The sequence below is a fragment of the Polyodon spathula genome, chromosome 5, assembly GCF_017654505.1.
Source record: "Polyodon spathula isolate WHYD16114869_AA chromosome 5, ASM1765450v1, whole genome shotgun sequence".
In the NCBI taxonomy this organism is placed as follows: Eukaryota; Metazoa; Chordata; class Actinopteri; order Acipenseriformes; family Polyodontidae; genus Polyodon; species Polyodon spathula.
Genome location: NC_054538.1, coordinates 24,527,387 through 24,543,852, shown reverse-complemented (window position 1 = coordinate 24,543,852; position 16,466 = coordinate 24,527,387). Strand labels below are relative to the sequence as shown.

Here is a 16,466-nt window from a genome sequence, read left to right as displayed (position 1 = left end):
TCAGATTTTCAGATCTTCAACAATTTCCTTGCACTTCACAAGTTCGTCCTCCAAATCTTTGGCCTTCTGGTGGCCAGTTATTTTTTCCTTTTGACTTTGCTTGAGCTCTTCTTGAACTTTCTCTTGTCTCTGTTTTAACAAAATGACCTCTGCTGTTTGGGACTGGACTTTCTCCTGTGCCTTGCTTGTCTCTTTCTGAAATGCAAGAAGCTCAAGTTCATAGGTCTCAGCACATTTTTCAGAGTTAAGCGTTATTTCTTTCTCATTCAGAATTGTTTTCTTGAAGTCTTCTGAAGCAAGTTTACATTTTTGCAACTCGGTTTCAAGTTCTTTGATTTTGGATTGGGTTTTCTGTACCTCTGCTGTTTCCCTTTCATGTTCTTCTTGCACTTTCAGTCTGACACTTAAATCTTCAATTTCTGCTTTCTGTGAGTGCACTTTTTGCACTTCTGCACTTCTCCATATTGGCATAATTGAATTCTGATTTTCGGCTTCTTAGATCTCTTTCAGAGCTTATATCGGTCATACTGCGCCCTTTCATTTATTGCTGCAATTCAGCTGATTTCGTCATCTCATCATCATAGTTTCTTAGTTTTAGATGAAATTCTTGTTTAGCCGTATTTTTCTTTATCAACTTCCCCTCTAATAGTTTTGATTGAGATTTTAAACTGTCCACTTAGTATTTAAAGATCTGACTCTGCTATTGTTTGCTGCTGTTTTCCAAATTTAATTTATCAATTTCCACTTTCATATTCTTCATGGACCTTCCACCTTTTCCTTCAACTGATTTACCAGTAGATTTCTTTTTTCTAACTCACTCTCAAGGCTTCTACTTTTTGAATGAATCACATGTCGAGCCATTGGCTCTACAGAGAGCTCCTCTTTGACCTTTGCTAGCAGTTCTCTCAAACTGCCCTCTTCACCCTTCTGTTCAAAGAAAACCTTTTCTTGTTGGGAGGAATCTATTTCTATCTATAAATTCATCATTTCATTCTGACTTTGTGTTTGTTCTAGTAAGCTCATTCATCATGAATTTAAGCTGACCAACTTCAGCTTGGCTATTTGTTAACTTTTCCTCAAAATACGTCATTTTTGTACTGCTTTCCTGCTCAGGAGTTATTTCTTTGCAGCAATGAAATATGTTGGATTTTATGCCGTTCTTTCAAACCCTCAACCTCTGTTTTGTAGAACTGGACTTCTTGTTCAAACTAAACTTTTTCTTCTTGTAAATAGTAATTTGACTTCTTAAGTTCATTAGACCTCTGCATAAACAGTTCAGTTTGTTGTTACTGTTTTGTAACCCTGATTCCATTGCTCTAAAGTCTTGCAGGTAGGTACTATCTGACGAGCTCCTCTGTTGCAACTCTAATTGGACATGTTTAAATGTATTATTTGACTCGTCTAGTCGGTCTTTAAAAAGCTGTGCTCTTTGATAAGCTGAATCTTTTTGGAGCTGAAGAGAATTTTGTTCAGATTTCAAATTCATTTTCAGCTTTCTGCTTACCTGGAGTAAGTTTGTTAACTTTCTGCTGCAGAACCTCAACCATTTTTAATTCTTGCTATTTTTTTAACACTATTTCCATGTCTGAATTAAGATAGTGCCCAGTCTTTGGAAAAGCAGATTGTTGGACACTTTCCCTAATAACAGAGGACCTCTTCACCAAGTGGCATTCTTGACTCCGATTGATTCTTCCAATTTTGTTCCAGTTGTTTTATGTGCCTTAGGAGCTGTTTTTCTGTAGATTCCTTTGTCTTCAGTTCTCTCTCCAAAGTGCTTTTTTGCATCTCTAAATCTTGGACGCAGTGTCCTTTCTTCCGGTCAATCTCTTTCTCCAGGATCCTCAGTTTTTCTTCTACAGCTTCTTTCTTGGACTCTGACTGTTTCGTGAGCTGACAGGCCTGATCAAGCAGCTGCCTTCTTCTTTACTGTGGTCTCCAGTTCCAAGCGGTACTGCTTTGCTTCATATTCTGCCTTTGTCTTTTGAAGGGTTATATCGTCAGTAATCTTTATGTGTTTTTTAGCTCGTTTTCAGCAGCTGCTATCACTTTGGGGAGTTTTTTTCCAACTGATCCTTCTGCTTCTTGATTTCCTCTAATGAGTACTCCACTTTTCTTACCAGCTGTCTCAGCTTTAAGATTTCATTGTCATTTACTCCCTTTTGTTTTTCCATGTTTTCTGAACAGGTTGACTGGTGGACAACATGCACTTTTTTTTTCTATAACAAAAAATAAAACCATGTATGCTTGAATTATGGTGAGGAACCAGTTCAGAAGTATTCTACAAAATGTTAAAAATACTTACATGAGTCAAACGTTTCAACCCACCACCTACCAACCCAAAGTCTTACATCCTTATCCAAATGAATACTTTTTGTGTTTGGAAATATCCACCACCAATGATACAAAAGATTACCTCTTTTGTATCTGCAATTCAGCAGCTCAGCAGCTCAAGCTCAAACTGCATACTTTGTAAATCTTTAGATTGAAAAATGTCAGGACTTAAATATATACCAGTAAAGAGAAATTGCAACACCTTAGTGATGTATCCAGAGAAAAAGAAACATACTCTATAAGTAAATAAAACAGCCTGAAGTACAGTTATAAACAGGAAATCAACTTTTTGGCCTTCTTCATTTTGTCAAATCATGTATTGTCAGGAATATATATACTGGATGTGGAAAGGCAGTTTTACATAATAGCACCTCACATTGACAATCTATTTAAAAAAAAAATCACTAGAGCACTATAGGTGAATTACAAGAAAGGGCTTTGCGAAAGAAAGTAGATAGTGTGTGATTAACTACACTTGTATTTGCTGTATATAATGTATATAAAGTGTGATAAAGACTAATCAATTTTGAACACTTTTTTGACTGTCATACTGACTGGGAGGTTTCCTTGGAAAAAGAGTCTGTAAAGAAAAAAAGTAATGTAATTACAGTACTAACACATTCTTATTAGTTTCATTAACTAGAATACACTAATAATGAAGAAAAATCAAGTTTTAAACCACCACTGATTTTTCAAAAGCAGATTATCAATATCTTTTTTTTTTTTTAAGTATAACAAATAAGTACCTCTTGATTATCTTTTAGGTGGGCCTCATTTTCCACTCTTTGGTGTTCTGTAGATATTTGTGATTGTTTAAAGGCTTTAGTCATTGCTTCCCCCTTTTCAAGTTTCTTTAATAAATTCCTCTGTCCTGTTAATTCAATGTATTGACCAATACTGTCAGACATAAAGCTTCGAGCTTCTTCACCCTCAGAAGCTGACTGGCCTGCTGCAGATTTAGAAGCAGGGACCTTTTGTCCAGGGGAAGTTATTTCAATGAAATGTTCATCTTTGACTAGCTGATTTTCAAGTAGTTTATCTCTTATACTACATGTAATGCTTTCTTTGTAAGATGTTCCCTCTGTTTTCTGTTGTCTGCTATCCACGATCAGGGTTGCCTTGTTATAAATACCTATGGTATCTTTCACAGTCTTTCCTTCCATTTCCATTTGTGCATCTGTGGGATGTTTGTCTGCTGTCTCAGTTGAGGTATGCGGCCTGTTTATGCCACTTTGTAAATGTCTACCCTTTTCATGGTCTGTCTCCTGAGAAAATGGGTCTAGTGCTTCATTGTTCAGTGTGACACCCTGTCTTTTAAATATATGTTCTTTATTACTTAATTCTGTGTCAAACCTTACTGCAGATACTGTGCTATTGGTGACCAGTGATTCTTCTGCTTTTGCAAGCCTAGCTTCACTAAAACTACCTGACAGTGGTTGTTCATCTTTCATCCTGCCAAGATACCCAACAGTAATCTCATCAGTTATATCTTCATCTGACATGGTAAATGAGGAGATATCTTTTACTACATATAAAACTGTATCACAATGTTTCTCTTGTTTTCTAAACATGCTCCTCTCTCTGCTAATTAGATCTTTTTGATAGCAACTTAATTCACTTCCCTCTTCAATAATTTGTAAAACAGAATTCAGATCAGTTATTTCACTATTATTATTTTGCATTGATGAAGAAGACCCTCTATGACTGACAATCTCAGCGTTTTCGTCAGTTTTTACAACCCGTATGTCAGCATAATTTTCTGGATAATATTCTCCCATGTTAAACTGGTATTCATCTCCAAATGTATTAGCAATGTTCTGGTTGTCCACATTCATGGGAATATTGCTTTGCATTCCTCCTTTTTCTTCAAAAACAGACATTTTTACTTCACTCGCTTGATTATCTTGGCCTTGACAGGCCTTCCACACACTAACTTGGGCAGATTTTTCGAAGGCGACTTGTGCAGCCAATTGCGTTTTCAGAGCCCTTGAGTAAACCTCAGGATCTTTGCTACCACTAGTGATCTCTGTTAGAATGGATCGGTTTTCCTTTTGATCTTCAATACAAGTAGCTGGGCAACATTTGCTTTGCTTGGTCCCTTCTGCTTTGCCTGACTTTTTCTTTAAGCCCTGTGTATCTACCTTTTTAAGAATGACAGTTGATTCTGGGCTCACTGCACTGTCTACTACATCTATAGTGCCTTTAATAGTATCCATTGGAAACATATAACTTGAGTATTCTGGAACACTTGCTGTATCCTGCACTACAGCCTCAAAAGGTGAAGAATCGCTTTTGTTTTCTTTTTTCTCTGTAGCTGGAAAAGAAGATTCCTCATGTGTATTTGTGCGTATTGGCAAGTCTCTTTTATTTGTGCCTTCTGTCTCAATTGGTAAAGCAGAGTGTGCTGCATTCACTGATCTTCCAATATTCACTGGTTCATTAGAAGCATATTCAGTCTCCATTGGAGGATATAATTCACCTTCATCAGAAGAATACTGGGCACAACAGCAGAGGTTATTAGTTATGACATTTCCTTTCTTTAATTAAAAATGTAACAACTTAATGCAAGAAATGAAGAAGGAAGAAAGACTGGATAACTTAGCTGCCCATTTGACTTCCAGGAAAAATTGCAAGAATTATATTGATTTCACTTTTGCAGAGACTGGTCCTTGATTTTCGATTTGACCAGTAAATAAGGTTACCAATTGTGAAAGCTCCACTTAGGTACAGAGGAAGTTAAAGTGGGGTCTGAACAGACAGACAAACAGTTTTAAAAGCCTTCTGAAATGTTTTTTTTTTTTTTTAGTTTTCCACAAGCAGTGAATTCCACTACTTATTCAGTGTATAAAATGGTGATTTATTATTATTATTATTATTATTATTATTATTATTATTATTATTATTATTTTTTTTTTTTTTTTTTTTTTTTAATGATATTAAAAAAAAATAAAATTAGTATACAGGTAACACAAGGTGTACAAGAAAAAAAAAATAAATAAAAGCTAAATTTCTCTATGAGACACATATAGCATTTTAAGATTAAGTAGCAGGGTTCCAAAAAATATAGCATTACACATCCCCACATTTTTCTACAACTGTTTAAATAATATAACTGTCATTTTTCTTTTGACTGTTAACATCCTGAGAACTTTTCACACTTACAATTTTAAAGTCTGTTTCAAAGCCCTTTTCAAAATGTCTGCTCTAGTGCACTGATAGTGTACGGATTATTGCTCACATCGTCTAACAGGTAACACAGCAATAATGATTCATGACGTGGTATGGAACAGAAAAGCCAGAGCACATGTTATGTTATTTATTTATTTTGTTTAGACTTCCTGCAGTGATTTAGTGAACTAATCTCAAATCCAAGCACAATAGATAGATCATTTTGAAAAGACCTTTGAAAGAGACTTTTAAGTTCTAAGTGTAAAAAGCTGTCAGGATGTTAACAATGAAAAGAAAAAGGACAGGTAAATTATTTTAACAGTTATATATTTTCCGAAACCCCGCTAATTACTCTTTTCATGCTGTTCGTCTCTTGCACCCATGCATATTTCGTTAGTCTGTTCAGAGAGAAATTAAAACAAAGAAACAGTTAAGCCTAAAATCTTTGTGCAGTACATGTGGACATTAAACAATGTTGGTAAAAGATTTAAAATATTTGGAAGCATGTACTGCATTGTTCTTAACTCTTTCAACACTACACACCGGTAAACCAAACGTGGATCGAACTGCATCAGTGCAGTAATCCACTGTGTATCCGCTCTTCACATATCCACCCTAACCGTTTATACACTGTGTTGTATGTACACTGTGCGCTGCTACTTCTGGTAGTGAGCTGTTCATTGTGTTGCTATGTAAACAAATCCTGTTCACAAGGAATTTAGGGGAGCGCCCTAATAACAACTGAATTTCAAAACAAAAAATGTGTGAGTATAATAACTGTTACAGCTGTGTATAATGGTATTTAAAACAGGATTCGTTTATCTGACTTTTTACATATTCGTCCTTACTCTGATCCCACCAGTCAGATACGCGACGGACTACTTTAGACAAAAAATATTCAGTTGGTTACCTTAGGATTTTCTTTCAGCATTGTTATTTAATGTTGAAAGGATTAAACAAAAGAAAGCAAGCTAATTGTGTATTTAATTATCTGAGGTATCAATTTTAAGTTGATACTAAATATTCTACCAAGTTTTTAGGTAAACTCACAAAATACGTTATGAAAGCTTTACTGAGTATATGTACTTTTTGTGATTATATTTAACAGCTGCAGTACAAGAACCTATTTCACCTCAAACAAACAAACTCCAGGCTGTCAAAAACAACTTAACTTGGATTTTTGTTTTTTAATAATCAATATGACAATATGAATTATAAAAAATAACATTTTATTTTTTAATATATAATTATATATTTATATATTAGTATATATATATATATATATATATATATATATATATATATTTTTTTTTTATAATATGAGAATTGCAATGTTCATTTAAATTATTTACATTCCTTCCTATGTATGTACAGTAGTACTTGTGTGTGTCTCTAGGAACAACATGTATGTTTAGGTTACACTCAGTCAGTTAAACTCCTACCTCTTCCTCCTCTGTTCTCTTCAAGGTTTCACTAGCAAACTTCACATACTGAGTCATGAGGGTAACCAAAGCAGTGTAGCGGGTCCGTAGGTCCATAAACTGTTGCAATAAAAAGAGGTATTAATGTCTACCCATTTACAACTCTATTATTAGTGCTAACAACATTATGACTGATTCCGCTTTTTTCAGTTGAAAATATTTAAGTTTTATACTTTAATTAGTATTATGTTTTATGATTTTTAAATACAACACCATAGATCAAAAGTTGCTACAGGTTCCTAGATCCTAATCACTTCCTGTGCTCCAACAGTGTAGCTGCAACCAGACTATGTGGCATACAGATCAGGAGGTTCCAGCAAGAAGCAGCTGAAAAATCTATAGTAATGTACTTAAGAAACTAATAATAAACAAGCTAACGCCTTTCATCAGTGATTAGGTTGCTTACATTAATAATTACTTTGTATCTATATCTATCTATATATCTATATATATATATATATATATATATATATATATATATATATATATATATATATATATATATATATATATATATATATATATATATATATATATATATATATATATATATATATATATATATCTATAATCACTGAATATCGTGTTACCGTGATGGCACTTTTGTTTTCTTTTACCTCCTGTATGATTACATCAGATGAACTCTGCATCCTGCGTCGCTTGACTGGGGACTTCTGCTGTGAATCCACCATTGCCCTGTAGGTCATTAACTGAAGCTCATAGTCCTACAGAAAGGATCACAAAGCCATTATTACAAAACTCAATGCTGTCAATTAGAAAAAAAAAAGTGTTGAAATGACATGAGTTTCCTTACCTTCACCACAGCTGAGTACTGCTCTGAGTATTTCTGACACTCATCAATTTTACTTTGTTTCATTTCAATTTCTGAAACAAGGACCTGTAACAGAAACAAGATACAACAGTTCCAGCAAAGGATCTCCCAATTCCAAACAACTTTCTTCATATGTTCTTACTTTTCGTTTTTTAGAAGATGATGCACCACCTCTTTTCACACACCACAAAAGGATCCATTGTGTGGGTACAGAGTGCCATGCATAGAACAGTCATTGAACCTTAACATAAAATGGTCTGTAATTCATATAATGCATTACACTTTGATACTGCCGTATTGCTGTGCAACTGTACTGACAGCTCAGCCCTAGAAAGTTTTACACGACCGTTCTACTGGTTGAGAATCACTTCTTTGAGAGAATTCGGTTTTGTTTCCACTACACTTCCCACCACCACTAATTTCCAAATGTGCACATGTTAGCAAAATGTCTGACACTTGTGTTGTGTGCTGAAAAAAACAAAAATGCTGTGAGTTGTAAACTTCTAGAAGTCAATTTACAGCAATGTGTTTTTATATAGACAAAGAATAAGTAAATGTTCTTTAAAACAATTGTTAATACTAATGCGGTCTCCTGAAGCACTTTCTTACCTTTTGCCGGTTCAGCAGTTCAGCTAGTGCTTTGCTGTCTTCCGGCTGGTTTTCTTGCATCTTCAATTGAGTGTCTTCCATTTCCTTTATCCAGTCATCTAGCGCGTGATAGGTGTCTTTGTAGTACTTTAGAGATTTGCATATAGACTCCAGGTCACATAGCCTGGTTAGCAATGAGCAAAAAAATCATATTAAATGATGTAAATGCATAAGAAGTAATAAATTCAAGTCAAACTAATTTCAAATGAACTTTTACTGTACAGGGTGATGTGGTAAACTTACTTTCTAATCAGCCTGTATTTCTGCCACAATTAAACCAAACTGTAAAGATTGAATCAGCTTTTGGGGAAATGTTGAAAGTTGGCAGTGCAGATAGAAGCAATGGTCAATTAGGACATCTGCTGTAGTGCTGATAAGGCAGTTTCATTGTGTTAGAGCACTAACCTGTTTTCAATCTGAGAATGAACGTTCTGCCATCTCTCTGCCAGCTGGTCCGCTTTCTCTTTGTGCCAGTCCAAGTCAAAATCTCGTTCATTATGCATCTCGAACATCCGATCACTAACAGCCCTGGCTTTCTGTAGCTCATCCTCCAAATCGAGAAACACTTCTCTTTTTTCATCGATTTCTGTGCACCACAGCTACATTGCATAAAAGAAAAAAAAAAAAAAAAACATTATTAAAAAAGAATGGATGATGCACTTGGCATTTTAATTTTTTTTCCCTATTTTGTATTTATTTTAATCTAAAGGTTTCATCAATACAAGAGACTTAATGTACAAGACAAGCAGAAACATGACAAAACAAAGTAAAACAAAGTAAAATAAATGAAACCAGGAATGTTGTAGGAGACAGAAGAGTTTTGCTTTTACCTTCAGAGTACTCACGACAGTCTCAGTAGCTTTTGTTTCAGCATTCATAGCATCTTCCTCACACAGTTTTGTCTCATACAGTTTCACTAAGGCCTCTGCTCCTTGGCTATTTTTCACTACCCGGCTTACGGTTTTCAGCCTGCAACATCAGAGTAAATTATAATAATATAGCCTAACCTAGTTGGGATTATCTATATATATATATATCTATATATAGATATATATATATATATAATTATCATATAGAGAGAGAGAGAGAGAGAGAGAGAGAGAGAGAGAGAGAGAGAGAGAGAGAGAGAGAGAGAGAGAGAGAGAATCAGAATAATAATGAACACATACTTCTCTAAGTAAATGGAAGACATGGAGTAGACTTGATTCATGTTCTGGACGACAACATTGAGTTCTGTGGACAGAGTAGGGACTGATGGTGTCGAGGGTGCTTGGCTGATGAACGTCTCACACTTCTCTTGTATGGTTTCCAGATCCTCTTTGAGTCTGTCTAGTTCTTTCTGTGATTTCTGTTAACAAATACCAGACATTTGTAAAATAAAATAAGCATAAGCATAAACTTAAATCCTCCCTACCAATATACCCAAAACCTTCCCCGGAGATACCCCCATCTAAACCATGAAGCACACAGTCTCCTCTGAAAGGCTGCCAGCAAAAGATGCCTATTCGTGTAAAATTATCTTATCACCATATTTGCTATACTAAGATAACAGTACCAATATATAATATTGTGCTGTGTATTGTGTTGCTTTACTTGTCACATTTTTTGTAACATTTCTCAGATTCCTGCAGGACCTACGGTAAAACCTGCTTATACTGCCTTTTAAAATGAAAAATGCCATACAAAAGTAGAACAGTCCTTTTTTTCAAGGGATCTTTGATACAAATTAGAATGTACAAGTAACCAACTCCCAGTTAAAAAAAAGGAAGCAGTTGTGTGCAGTTGTGTAGTGTTTACCTCCTGCTCTGCAATCCTGCGCACACTCTCCTGCAGGTCGTCCCTCTCCAGCGGAGCACAGATCTGACGGATCAGGCGCTCCTCATAGTTTTCCAGACGCGTACGGAAGTTCCGCACCTCTGAGATAAACAGGTTGTAGACAGATTCCTCGTGTTCCTCTGTGTGGAAGAACATGAAGGAGGTTAGAATTGTAACACTAAAATGAATCGGAAGTGTAGCATCTTATTATTCATTATCATATTTAAAGAGCAAGTAGCTTCAAATGTGCATTTCCTTTACTATTCTATGATGTGTGCAATGCTCCAGAGAGGTTTAGTATTGCTGGTGCCCTCATTCAATTTCAATCATATCAATGTGACAGCCCCGCCTACTCTCTTTCTATATACATGAGTAGGTGGGAAAGTACATTGTCATATGATTTGAATGGAAAGGGAAAGCTGTGCACAGTAGTTACTTGAGGCAAGCTTCAAGAATGATTTCAACTACCATACAATGGTAAAGAGAAATATAAAAACATTTTAAAATTATATCTATAACATTTTAAAATTATATCTTTGAATTTCACAGCTTTCCATGTTATGTACATTGCTCTGCATGTTATTTGTAGGAGATTCTCCATGTACAATTCACCAGAAAGCAATACAATGATATTTGTAAACATCTGGAATCAAGCTTTACATTACTTTTGCCACAGAAGGGCATCATTTTGTCAGAGCATTTTTTATGGGCTTACATTTTATACCATTTTTAAAATGCAAATTCTTCAGGTGAAAGTGTGGACCTCTATACCTCTATTCAGCATTACTGTCAAAACTATCCTGCTTGCTTACAAGGCCCTTCATCATGCAGGTCCACAGTATCTCCAACCTGCTGACCTGCTATGGCCCTGCACGCAAGCTGTGGTCCTCTGACTCTGGCTTGCTTGTTATAAGTAGCAAACGTGCACCACACTCAGAGAGCGCTCTTTTAGCTTCATGGTCCCGACTCTCTGGAACTCTCTCCCAGCTTTAGTGCGTGCTGCTCCGTCGCTCGCTTCAAATAAACTCTCAAGACCCACTTGTTTTCTCTTGCTTTCAATGCTCTTCAAGCCAGATATCTGTTATTAGCTGTTGTCTAAATCGGTATTTCAGGTTTTTCACTCCATTTTATTCATATGATTCTGCTTGACACATGGATCCCCAGTATTTAGAATTAACATCCTAACCTTTTATTTAATGTATTATGCCTACATTTAATGTGTTTGCATTTTTTTAATGTTGTATTTAATGCACTGCATCTCCTGTATTTCACTGTATTTAATGTATCATGCATTGTTCCTCAATATCTTGTAAAGCCCATTGTGATGGTGGTCCACTAGGAAAGGCGCTGTATAAAATATTGATTGATTGATATACATAAAATACTGTTAGTTAAATCATTTTTGGTGCTATTAACCCTTCTTGGCAGTTTGCAATGTATATTGAACTGGGTATTTCAATTTCAACATACCCCTTTCCGCTGATTTCAGAAGGTCCTTGTAGTACTGCTTGCAGATTACAACCTCTCTCTCCAGCTGCCCTCTGTCAGAGACGGTGAAAACTTCAGACTCCTGACTGTCCTCAAGAAAGTCCTCAAAGTGACTTTGAAGGTTGCTGAGAACCTGTTGGTGTTCCCCTGGTAACATGGTCCTTATCTGAAAAGAACAGCAAGTAGTTATTTCATATTCAGCATGGACCATACGTAGATTACAGAATCATACATAGTATGTTACAATCATAAAAATTATAAGAAGATAAGCATAAATTTAAACATTTTACAAAAATACACTAAGCTTGAAAAATATTAGTCAGTTCAAGGATTACATAATGCACACCTCGTATTTGTAGTACACTCAAATTACTTGAATATATATATCCAACAAAGATGACACACAGGATGTTTAAATTATGTATAAAGATTAGATAGTTAAGAAGTTCAATAACAGCAGTGCTTGCTAATGTCACCCCCTTACTGTTATGATAGGATAAGCATAGCTTGGATGACTAATAAAGCAGCATTTCCTTTTAAGTCAGACATTTTATTTATGCATGCACATAACAGTAGAGAGCCATAATTTAATAGTAGTGCTTCCATCATTGCTGTTCCACCCTAGCCTGCAGGTACTCTTTTTTATTTTTAAATCAAAGGGAAAAGTGTATCAATGTAAGCTATTAAAAATGCATACTCATTTACAACACTTACTGAGGCAACATTGCTATTTTGAATAGCTTCAATGTCGTTCATGAGGTAGTGCCACGACACCACACTCTTCATGTTTATATGGGAGTGGTGCCACAGAGTCAAGACATTCTGATAAAGCTGCTCAATTCTGAAATGGATTTGATAAGAAAGGTCACCCTAAGATAGCTAATTAAATAGTTTTCTTGCATAATTATGATAAGGTTCTATTGATTGCTGGCATGCAAGTACAAAACATTTGTTAATGTTATATAATATAACTCTAAATAAAACAAACATGGAATGTACAAAATGATATTCTTTCTATTAAATCTCACGTTATTGTACTTCCCTTTTTTGCATTTTCATTTGACTATCTTGTGAAAGATTAAATGTACCCAAATGCGTACACATGGGTAATTTTGCACATTCTCATGTCTCTCAGGCTTACACTATACATTTATCACGGTTTTTACTGTAGCTGTATCACAGTTCACAGTGATCTAGCATGATTTTACAATACTCTTGTTATGCTTTATAGCACAGTTATTACTATATTCTGCACCATTGATTTACACTATTATTCTTTCATATTATTTCAATATTTCTCTTAAAAGGAAAGTATCTTTACTGCACATTCCTAATACAGCAGCAGTCAAGCTGTGATGTGCTGTGTTCATACCTGCTGACAGTTCCAATTGCTTCTTTGTTTGGGGGTGGAATGGTAAAGCACACAGAAGGTACCATAGCCTCATTTCCATTTGGGCTTATAACTTTCCACTTTGCTCGGTAAGAGTTGCTGGCCAGTATGCACTCGTCTTCTTTGAAGATAGTTATCTAATGGCAAAAGACAGGTGCAAAGAATAAAAGACTGAGCCATTGCTATCATGCCAAGACATTTACAGAAGGGTTAACACCATTTTTTCTAAGGGTAGGTGTCTATAGGTAAAATCATCTGTTTGTTCTTCTATTCTGGAACCATACCATTCATCACTTTTTTTAAAGAAATTGTATGCACTACTCACACTTTGATGATGTTGTTTTATTGCTAAATAAAAAATGGCTTACCTCAATCTGTCGATAGTCGCAGATGGCTTTCACTGGTATGGAGTTCCAGATGTTGCCGTCAGGGTTTCTAGGTTTTAACTGGGCTATTCCTTTGGCCCGCCCAACAAGACTTGCCACAGTGCTCTTGTATTGCAAAAGCTGTTCTTTCTCATCCTGAAACCAGATTGTGTGAACAAAATGATAATTACATCCTCTCCTTAGCTTTTTACACAAACTAAATAAACTAAATAAAAATAAACTAAATAAACTTCTGTGTTGCCTCAATTGCATTTAAAAATCTACTTAATACATTTGATTTCCCTTCCCATTATATTCTTAGTTTTCACAAGAGCATTCATTAGAGATAATGAAATACAGCTTTGATGGCAGCAACAAAACAGAAATGTCCCTGTAATTTAAATTGGGTGTATCATGCAATAAAATGTATACAAAACTATAAAAATATGTGTATTTATACTTTATGTATCTCTTTCACTACTTATAGACTATCAAGTCTATTTCATCTAATACCAGTAGGTGAAGCTGTGGTCTATAAGAATGCTGCACAGTTTCTGATCACGCACATCATTTTTTGAAGTTTTGCTGACATTTGCATAGACATCTTACCATAGATTCTTTAACCAGTTCTTCCAATTTATGTAGAGTGCTTGTCCGGTCACAGCCATATTTTCTTTGGATGGTATCTTGTAAATTATTTAAATAATTCATAGATTCTTTGGCATCATTGAAAAACTGAAAAAATAAATACAATGCTACTGTAGTACTGAAGTTGTGAAATTTATTTTATATACACTCCGCTGAATGTAAATATTCCCCACCAGCAAGACCCAATATTTGTTGAAAGGTAATGTATTTTTGTAGCAGATACTGCATGGTATAGTATGTGATAATATGATGTATTGCTTTATAACATCCTTTGTTCCAGTGCTGTCACAATATTTGCTTACCTCAAAATAGACAGCATTTTCCTTCAAGTGCTGTTCCACACAACCGCACAGCTGCAAGACCCAGCTCCACTGCGTCTGCATGGCAGCACGGTAAGCCTAGAAAGCAACAAATATAGCCATGAATACTTTGTGTTTATTCTGGGAAGTCAAATAAAAAAAAAAAAAAGTAAGATACAAATTAGATTTATAAGCTTAATATCTAAGACAACAGATGATCATACTATATTAGACAATCAGAATAATTTAAGGAAAGTCTACTTAGGAGGAACAAAGCGTACATTAATAGTAATAATGAACCTATAAAAGGATATATGCATTCGATTTTGTTAATGCAGCAGGCATACATAATAAGTAGTTGGTTTTATCAGGCCTTCTCATGCTACAGCAAACATTTGGCTTGAATTACCTCAATAGTTAACCTGGCTGGATGATTCTCAAGTAGAAGTTGTTCGGCCATATCCTGAACAGACTTAATAGCACTCTCTTTCTGATCAAGCTCTCTCATGAGATCCTGTGTCAGGACAGAAAATATATGCAAATCTGTTGAAATCTCTTAAGTGTGAAATGCACTTACTCCCCTGGCACTGCCACCACAAGACTGTGTCTGCCTTTAGAAAAAACATCAATGATTTGAAATGTGACTTGGGTAGTTTCCTCATTTCAGGCAATAATTTTACACTATTATATAACTCCTTAGTGTCAGGACAGCATTCTTTCATAGTTTTCCCTTTGTGATCTCTATTTTGCCACTGCATAATTGTGTGAGCCAAACAAACTTGTTCCTGCAACCACTGTAGAAGACTATTAATACAATTTTCAAATTAGTTTACTGCTCTGGGAGCCTTTTTCCATGTTTATTTATGTTATAATGATAAAAACAATTTTACAGGAGACACCTACAGAGTTGACATTTTATGTATTTCTAAGGTAACAAAATTCTTAAAATTGCACGGAAGGCTAGAACTTTTTTTTTAATTTGTTCATAATATAAATCATCATTGCAAGAACTTAGCATCTCTGGTTATCAAAACCAAAACAAAGTAAGTGGCTCAAAAATAGACAAATGTTTTGAAAATACAAAACGCCTTTGAGTGGAACGCATTTTCATTAGTCAGAGTAATAACTATCACAGAGTAATAAGTCAAAGACCATCAGAAGCTTCAAGCTTATTTTTTTCACGGTTTCAAAAATGTGGAACTTATAAAAAACACATTGATGGCATCTGTTGTTTTACTAACATTTGTTCTAAATATAATGACTCACAGCATGGTAATCTCTCTTTTTTGCCATATTTGAATTCCTGTCGCTCCAGTCGTACGCCACCTCCTCCTCTTCCTTCTCGTTCAGCCAGATGAGCTCCCGCGTGGCTCCTGACACAAACTCATGCAGGCTTTCAAGGTACTTCTGGCGATTTCTAGAGGAATTCTTCGAAAGTAAAACATTAACAAAGTCAAAACTCCATTAAGCATTAGCAGGCTAGGCAGAATGTACACTACACAAGAAATATAACACGAAAACACAGACAAGTTCTTACCAGCAGCTTGCCATAATGATTTTCTAGCTTGCTTAACCTCTCAGAGTAATTGTGTTTATGGGGAGATGTCATCTGGATCTGTTTGTGGCAGAACAAAAAAAAGAGTAAAATCATTGAAAAAAGGGTAATGGAGACTGCTACCTACAGCTTACACAATGTAATACAATTTTAAATCTAGCCTGAATAAAACATATACGATACAAAAGCATCCATCTTAATCACTAGTGATATATATATATATATATATATATTATAATATATAGATAGATATATTATATTATTATATATATATATATATATATATATATATATATATATATATATATATATATATATATATATACATATATAATATATATATAGATATAATATATATATAAATATTATATATATCTATATATGATAATTGGATGCTTTTGTATCGTATATGTTTTATTCAGGCTAGATTTAAAATTGTATTACAT

At 34.9% G+C, this 16,466-nt stretch overlaps 1 protein-coding gene and 1 pseudogene across 1 annotated transcript in view; both read right to left on the bottom strand.

The window, feature by feature from the left end:
* The window catches only part of LOC121316382 (dystonin-like), a 189,945-nt gene that overhangs the window by 82,000 nt on the left and 91,479 nt on the right, over positions 1-16,466 (bottom strand). The window contains exons 19-35 of the mRNA XM_041251459.1: positions 16,003-16,080; positions 15,732-15,893; positions 14,875-14,979; positions 14,469-14,564; positions 14,128-14,253; positions 13,522-13,674; positions 13,136-13,290; positions 12,478-12,604; positions 11,746-11,929; positions 10,258-10,415; positions 9,630-9,808; positions 9,291-9,429; positions 8,866-9,059; positions 8,422-8,584; positions 7,795-7,878; positions 7,598-7,705; positions 6,942-7,040 (exon numbers count right to left, since the gene is read on the bottom strand). Coding sequence (XP_041107393.1) covers positions 6,942-7,040; positions 7,598-7,705; positions 7,795-7,878; positions 8,422-8,584; positions 8,866-9,059; positions 9,291-9,429; positions 9,630-9,808; positions 10,258-10,415; positions 11,746-11,929; positions 12,478-12,604; positions 13,136-13,290; positions 13,522-13,674; positions 14,128-14,253; positions 14,469-14,564; positions 14,875-14,979; positions 15,732-15,893; positions 16,003-16,080 — 2,310 coding nt within the window. The remainder of the gene's footprint in view (positions 1-6,941; positions 7,041-7,597; positions 7,706-7,794; positions 7,879-8,421; positions 8,585-8,865; positions 9,060-9,290; positions 9,430-9,629; positions 9,809-10,257; positions 10,416-11,745; positions 11,930-12,477; positions 12,605-13,135; positions 13,291-13,521; positions 13,675-14,127; positions 14,254-14,468; positions 14,565-14,874; positions 14,980-15,731; positions 15,894-16,002; positions 16,081-16,466) is intronic.
* LOC121315744 lies at positions 1,163-2,357 on the bottom strand (annotated as a pseudogene).